This window comes from Pygoscelis adeliae, unplaced genomic scaffold (genome assembly GCF_000699105.1).
Source record: "Pygoscelis adeliae isolate BGI_AS28 unplaced genomic scaffold, ASM69910v1 Scaffold286, whole genome shotgun sequence".
NCBI classification, from domain to species: Eukaryota; Metazoa; Chordata; class Aves; order Sphenisciformes; family Spheniscidae; genus Pygoscelis; species Pygoscelis adeliae.
In genome coordinates, this window is record NW_008825076.1 from 78,312 (window position 1) to 85,353 (window position 7,042).

Consider the following 7,042-nt stretch of genomic DNA (forward strand, 5'->3'; position numbering starts at 1 on the left):
CCACATGCATGGCAGCTCCACGGGATGCCTGGTGGGATGCCTGGCAGCGAGCTCGCTGGGCTAGCAAGGATACAGCCTGGTGAAAAGGAGCAAGGCTGGAGAAAGAGGGGGAAACAGGAGAGCCCTGAGGCTCAGGTCCAGCCCCAGCGGGTGGCTGTAGGGGCAAGGGACTCGTGCTGTGCGGGAGCAGGGGAGAGCCAGGTGCCACAGGGCTGTGCCTCTGACTGCACCCAAACCCCCACGGTCACAGAGGAGGGCAAAGGGGAGATGGAGATCCGCAGCCCATGCGAGTGCGAGGCACTGGTGCAGTTCCAGACGAACACCGTGGCCATCCTGCAGAGCCTGACCGAGAAAAATATCCTTTGGGGTGATGCCTGGGCTTGCTGGGGTACAGGGCAGCCTGGGGATAGACCGCACACAGGGAAGGAAGGGATGGATAAATGGGAGCAGGGAAAATTTTCGGCTCCTTCAAGGGGAAAAAGCCATTTGCCCACCAGACCGTCTGTCTCACGCCATTTCCTTAGCACGTTTACTTGCTCAGATGACGGCCAGACTTGAAGACTTGGAAAAGCAGATTGCCGACAAGAAGTGATCCTTGCAGAGGGCTGCAGTGCTTGGACAGGGCATGGGGACGTACAGTAGCTACGTGGCATTGTTATTGCTAGGTTATTGTAAAGCATCAGTGTTTGTTCTTGTATTGCAAAATCCCAAGGGGGACCCGGAGTGTATTTAAGAAAACAAAAATCCTTAAAAAAAAAAAACTTGAGCAAAACCCCCTGCTGCAAAGCCAAGGGGTTCAGCCTTTGCTGTTGCCTCGTTCCTCCGAACTGGCAGGTCTGGGATGAGGTGGGATGTCTGTGTGGGCAGGCTGTGCTTTGAACGAGGAGACATGACACCCAGCCTTTTCCCAAAGTGTCTGGGATGAACCAGCCCCTGCGCAGCCCCCCCCGGCCCCCAGCGCCCAGCAAGCTGCTTTGCAAGAGTAAAAACCTACAGTGATCGCACCCTGAGAGCTTCTGCCGTCTCAGCGTCTGCTGCCAAGTGGTGGGACCGGGAGAGCTGGGCGCCACGGGCAGTGCCCGGGGGTGTGTGCCATCCAGCTCACCCGGCCAGCTCCCGGCACAGTGCCCAGGTGTGCACCCATGAGAAAGCCGGCGGCAGGAATCGGCAGATCCCTTTGCCCCTGTTTTGGCAGAATTGTTTGGGAATCGGTTATTATCTTGTTTGGTTTTTTATCACATAGCAAAATGGTAATAATTCTTTCTATAAATATCTATGTGTGTGTGTGTATATATATATATTTCATTTTGAGAGCAGGGTAGTGCTATTTTTAAACACTTCTTTTATATATGGAAATTTCTATCCTGACAATAAACACCCTGAAGATTTGTATGACACGTCCCTCTCCTTTCAGCTGGGCTGCAGGGCTGCGGAGGCATCTCTGCATCAGAACTGGCTTTTGCAAAGGCCCCCTGTCCTCGGGCTCCAAAAATCCTTCGGGAAAATCCTTGCTCCATGGGCACCCCAGGATGCTGCAGACCAGCCTTGGCTGGAGAGAGCCAGCATGGCACGGGCGCTGTGTCACCGTCCCCAGTGTTTGCTTTGGAGCCTGCGCTTGTCAGAGCACGGGGAGCTCAGGGCATGCTTTATGGGGGTGTAAAGGTGCCAAGTCAGTGGTGTAGGGCCACTTATACCCACGGGGGACCTGGCCCTGGTGCCGGGATATGTCTGCTCGGGGCAGGAGAGCCACCGAGCTCCCTGGCTGCCTGCATGGGGGAGGGATGCCTAGGCAGCTGGGGACCCACCTCCCGCAGGTGCATGGTGCAGAGGTGGCTTTTAAATCACAGAAGGCACGTTGGTGTAGTCCTCGTGTCCCACACCCGGGGGAAAGGAGGTCTCCCCTTAGTCCTGTCTCCTGCATGCAGGCAGAGGCTGCTGGATAGGGACAATGACAGGTTTTTGGAGGGGTCCTTCATGTACCCACCTTGCTTGCTGGTTCTGTACCCAGGAGGCGAAAGCAAAGCAGGACTGAGAGGAGCTGTTGCTTTTGAACTAGCAATTCATGCAGGAGGAATTCGTGTGCCCTGGGGGGCTCACGGGGCTGTGCTGGGCAGCCCCGGACTGGAGGAAGAAGGAGGAGGAGGAGGAGGAGAAGGGGGAGAAGAGGGAGGAGGGTTAGAGCTCTGGGCTCACACTGCTTCAGCACAGCTCCTTTTCCCCAAGATGCTGTTAATGGCTCCATCACGCACTTTGGCCAACTTGCTTTGCAGAGCCTGGGTGTTTCCACTGCCATGAATATTCTTGTTGGGTTTATAGGGCACTTTCAGAGGTGGCTGAGAGGGCCACATCCTGCTGGTCCCGCTTCCAGGAGCGGTTTGCTCCATGGGACTCGTGTCCTAGGGCGTGAGAGCTGGGATGTGGTCAGGTTTTGTGTGCTTGAAGCTGGGATATGGAGCTGAGGAGCAGGAGGCTGAAAGCAGGTCCTGGGCTGGGGTGTGGGGGTTGCTGAGACTGCGCCAGGGAGAGGAGCTGGGAAGTGCTCAGGTATTTGCTTTACAAGGCAAGGAGTAGCTTTTTCCACAGGCAATCAAAAGCAGCGGTTCCCCAGTTCAGCGTGGGGGTTTGATGGCTTGTGAGCAGGGCTCTTGTCCCGGTTGGCGTGGACTGGGGCATTTGTAGCCTCATTATATCTGTTTGCTGGGCCAGCAAATGAAGCCCTGCTGATTAGCTCTGCGCATATCCCAGCCAGCAGCCCCACGGCCCTCCTGTCAGCCCTGTGTCCCACCTGTCAGACCTACATCCCACCCGTCCGCCCTATATCCCCCCCATCAGCCCCATATCCCATCCATGCACCCCTCCCAGCCCCCATGTCCCTCTCACCTACCCTGCAGCCCAGCAGGCAGCCCTGGGGAGGGGTTAGGAAGGTGCTGATGGTCGTAAACCACATCCAAGCCAGATTCTATTGCTACAGAGCACAGTGACCAACAAGCCACACCAGTGTGCTGCAAGCCCGAAACTGGGGGCTGAGACCTCCCTGCTTTGTATGCAGCTCCCTAAAAAAACACACAGTAACTGCAGGGAAAAATAAAACAAAAGGGAAAACAAAAACAAAAAAAAAAGAAGCAATTAGCTGCAAGGGTGATTTAATAACAGGCTTGATTAGAGCAGATAACGGCACGCCCTGAGGCCCTGATTAAGCCTCAGTTGGCCCAATATAATTTTGGCAAATATTAAGGGAGGTTCTAGACAAAGTGGAGCTGGGCTGACAGTCAGACGGAGAAGCTCAACGAGGGCTGGCAGCACGGTGCAGTCTCGGGGATGGAAAATCATCGGCGTGGAGGTGTGAGAGGGGAGGCGGGAGGCACAGGGGAGGGCAGCAGGAGCTGGGCATCAGCTGAGGTGGGATTTTTCGGGAAAGCATCCCCGGGACAGGCTGTGGGATCGCATCCGGGAGCAGGACCGTGCCTGCGCGGTCCTGCAGAGCCTCATTAATGGCTTTTCACTAGGTGGCACCAGACACCAGCGCTAATGAGGGTGCGCTGGGCTGGGGGCACCCCCTTCTCCCGGGCACCCCGAGGCGGTGGACCCGGCCCGGGGGCGAGCGGAGCATCCTCAGCCATGAGCTGGGGATGGATGGACGGAGCTTGGCGTCGGACTGAAAGCATTGCATCGCCTGGTAGGGGACAAGGGCTGCTTGGTGGGGCACAAGGTGTCCCTCGGGTGCTTTGTGCACCCTGCTAAGGCTGGGGCTTGGCCATGATCAAGCCCCGAGCCGGGGGTCCAGGGGCTGCTGGCCTCCCTCTTTGCCATCCCTGTGTAAAACAAACTGGGAGAGCCCTGGCCTGGCTGGGAAATTGCAGCGTCAGCTGGCAGCATCCTCAGCATTGCACAGCTCAGGCCCTGCTGTCTGGGGAGGAGGCTCACGAAATGCTTTTCATGGAGGAGAGTATGAGCAATGTGAGATGGGGATGGCTCTGCAGGACCCTGGGGCAACGGGTGCTGCACACGTGGCAGAGTGCAAGACGGGGACTGCAGGCGGTCCTGTGCACAGAAATGCCATGGTCTGGCTTATTCCGTGGGAGTTTGCAATAGAAGCAGATTTTAGACTTTTCCCCTTATGGACTTGCTATGGATAAAGCACTATCAAAAGTCCTTCAGATGGATTTCTCCCCCCCCACCACCAGCTTCTTTGCAGCTGAATCCAAGCCTTGCTCCTTGGTGTCTTCTCCTCTCTCGGAGGTGCAGCCCCAAGCACCACCTCAGCCAGATCCTGGCACCAGCTGGGAGCACAGCACTGTCCTCTCCAGCCCCAGCAGCAGCTGAACGCCAAAGGATTGCTTAAAAATTAATCCAAACCTTGTATTTCTCATTAAAAGTGCTAAATTGTTGGTGCACAGCCCAGGAAGTCTATCTGGGTTGGCTAAATACTCTCCCGGTTATTTAATAAATGACTTTACAAAGAGCTAAATGCAGCCACAGAATCATTAGGGAAACTGGACAATAATTAACAGATATCCAGTAAGTTAAGGTCCGGTTAACGTGGCACATCAAGACATGAGAAGGTAAGTCTGAGCAGAAAAGGGCACAGTGAGATGCCCACCATGCCCTGGATGGAAACTGGGGGCTCCAGGGGCTGGGGCAGAGCGATGGCAGGGCGCTCGGGGGCTGCATGGAGCACGTAGAGGTGATGCCTGGGCTTTTGCTGCTCCTTGCCCTGCCCAGTTGCAAAATCAGGGGCTGCCCCAGCCTGCCCTTTGCAGGAGCACAGGGTATTTGGCTGTGAGGTGCCTTCTCCTCCCAGGGCATTCCCTGTTTTCAGCACAGCTTGGGTTCCTGCCAGCCCCAGAAATTCCAAGGAAAGGCTCTAGGAACCTGTTACACAAGGCGAGGGGGACATTGACCCATTGGTGGGAAATGGAGTAATTTCCCATTGCCCAAGATCACCTAAAGAAAACAGCTTTGCCTGGAAGGGGGGGGGGGTGTGTGTGCGTGTGCAATCTTCTTGTGAGGGAGAAGATGGAGCCATGAAGGCTGGTGAAATCTTTGCCCTCTGAGCAAGGACTACAGTCCCTTATCCCTACAGCCATCAAGAGTTAGGGCTCAGTCACACCAGGGATGATGGGCCAATGACAGGGCTGTATGGAGCTAACGCTCCTACCACGGAGAGGCCAGCCACCCTCTTCCAGCACCAGCCTGCTTCCCGCATGGCAGTGGCCACCCAGAGAAGACGCTGGGGCTCAGGTGACCCCCGCAGAGCTTGGGAAAACTCACCCTCGGCTGAGCCAAAGCTGCTTTCCCCACCCTAGCTTACACCACCAGCAGGGCAGGAGCCAGGAGGATTTGGGGCTGGGGCAGGTTTCCTCTAGGAAAACCTTAGAGGATCATCCCTGGGAAGGCAAAGGCAGCCTCATGCTCTGGACCATTGCTGATCTGGATCATGCTGTAGGGTCTGGTCTGTGGGTCCACACGGAAGCAGGGTATGAGGGAAACCCACGTAACGGGCCCCCAGAAGGGAACACAGCACGGTCACCATGATGGTTTCTTCCTGTGAAGCGTGCCTGCCCAGGAGAGAGCAGCTCCACTGCCTCCAGCCTGCTTGGAGGACAGTGCCCTGGACCATCTCCCCTTGGCTTGTCCCTCAGCCCCAGGTGAGGCTGCAGGGGACAGTTATGCAATGGAATAACTACTTTTTGAGCAATTGAACAATCCTGTTTGTATCTTGTGCAAAAGGCTTCCGGAAAACACAATGCAACAGCAGAAGAAAATGGTAAAAACACCAGCATGGGCCCAGACCAACTCCCCACCCCCATCCTCCCCAGGGGTTTAAATGTCATCATCCCCCAGCTCGACACACTCGCAACCTCTCAGGGACACGGCAGCATGAAGTTGGTGGCCACCCTTCTTCTGGTGGGGATGCTCATCCTCTGGACAGAGCTGCCAACAGGTATGAGATGTCCTAGGATAAGGTACAGGGAGGAAAAGCACAGGGGCTGGGAAGGAGCCATATTTGCAGGGATCCTCTGGGATGGGAGGGGAGAGGAGAGGAGGGGGCATTTGCTGGGGAGAATCTCCCCAGGACTCCTCAGGTGCCGGCAGCCTGGAGAAAACAACTCCCTCCTCTTGCAGGCAGCGCCTGGTCCTGCCCCCGCGTCCACATCGTCTGTGCGGTGTTTAACCCTCCGAACCAGTGCTACACCGACCGGCAGTGTCCGCGGTACAAGAAGTGCTGCCCAACCTTCTGTGGGAGGAAATGCATCTCGCGCCCACCTTCCCTCCCTGTGTACCACGGTAGGGTCTCGGGAGGCTCCCCCTCCTGCGCCCTGCTCCCCAGGTAGCAGAGGGGGGGATACAGTAATGGTGCCTCTGGGCAGGGAGCTGTGTCCAGCTGTCAGAGCCTTCCTCTGTCAGGCTGGTGGGGGGATTGATGGCCAAACATGTGGGCTGGGGTTACTCTGAGCACCAGACCCAACCCGTTGCTTTCTTTCCCTTTCCCCAGCGTGAGCTCCTGCTCCCAGGACAGACCAAGGGCCTTCTCAGCATCCCCGTGCCACCCCAGCACCAGCCAGCTGCCCACGCCTCTGCTAGGGCTTGTCCTGCCCGATGCCGGCTCCCAGGAGGATGGGGACGGCCACCAGCCCACGCTCAGAGACTACCTTGGCTCCAGGACCACCTCACTGACAACCACTGCACAGTGCTACGTGCCACCTGCACGCCCTCTCCCTCCACTTCCCCACTGCTGTTTTAACAAATAAAAGAGCTTGTTCCAGGGATGCTCATGACGTGCAACTCCTTTCCCCACCTCCTCCTGCCTTTCTCCAGGCTCATCCTGGCACATGCTCCCACTGTTGCTTTCACCCCAGAATTTCTGCCTGGGGAAGATAACGAAAACAGTCTGGCTGCACACCCAGAGTGTGGTTAGGGGCTGGCTTGGGGGAGCAAATCCATCCAGAAGCATACAAACCCCGGGAGGAGAGGGCAATGGGAAGGGTCTGGAGTGAAACATGACAGGACACCTTAGGGGACTCTCCTGGAAGGTTGCGAG

At 56.7% G+C, this 7,042-nt stretch overlaps 2 protein-coding genes across 2 annotated transcripts in view; both read left to right on the plus strand.

Moving 5' to 3' along the window:
* Positions 1-592, plus strand: part of MATN4 (matrilin 4) — a 6,587-nt gene extending 5,995 nt beyond the window's left edge. Inside the window, exons 9-10 of the mRNA XM_009326707.1 lie at positions 251-355; positions 534-592. Coding sequence (XP_009324982.1) covers positions 251-355; positions 534-592 — 164 coding nt within the window. The remainder of the gene's footprint in view (positions 1-250; positions 356-533) is intronic.
* A 5,264-nt stretch (positions 593-5,856) lies between these two features.
* On the plus strand, positions 5,857-6,770 carry LOC103919240 (caltrin-like protein 2). Its single transcript, XM_009326708.1, has 3 exons — positions 5,857-5,944; positions 6,127-6,288; positions 6,497-6,770. The coding sequence occupies exons 1-3, from the start codon at positions 5,881-5,883 to the stop codon at positions 6,499-6,501; spliced, it is 231 nt and encodes a 76-aa protein (XP_009324983.1). The 5' UTR covers positions 5,857-5,880; the 3' UTR covers positions 6,502-6,770.
* The last annotated feature ends 272 nt before the right edge of the window (positions 6,771-7,042 follow it).

Excerpts from the sequence above, each read along its gene's own strand:
- LOC103919240 (XM_009326708.1), top strand. The coding sequence starts at position 5,881 with ATGAAGTTGGTGGCCACCCTTCTTCTGGTGGGGATGCTCATCCTCTGG. Across the intron at positions 5,945-6,126 it reads CTGGACAGAGCTGCCAACAG|GCAGCGCCTGGTCCTGCCCC; the intron begins GTATGAGATGTC and ends CTCCTCTTGCAG.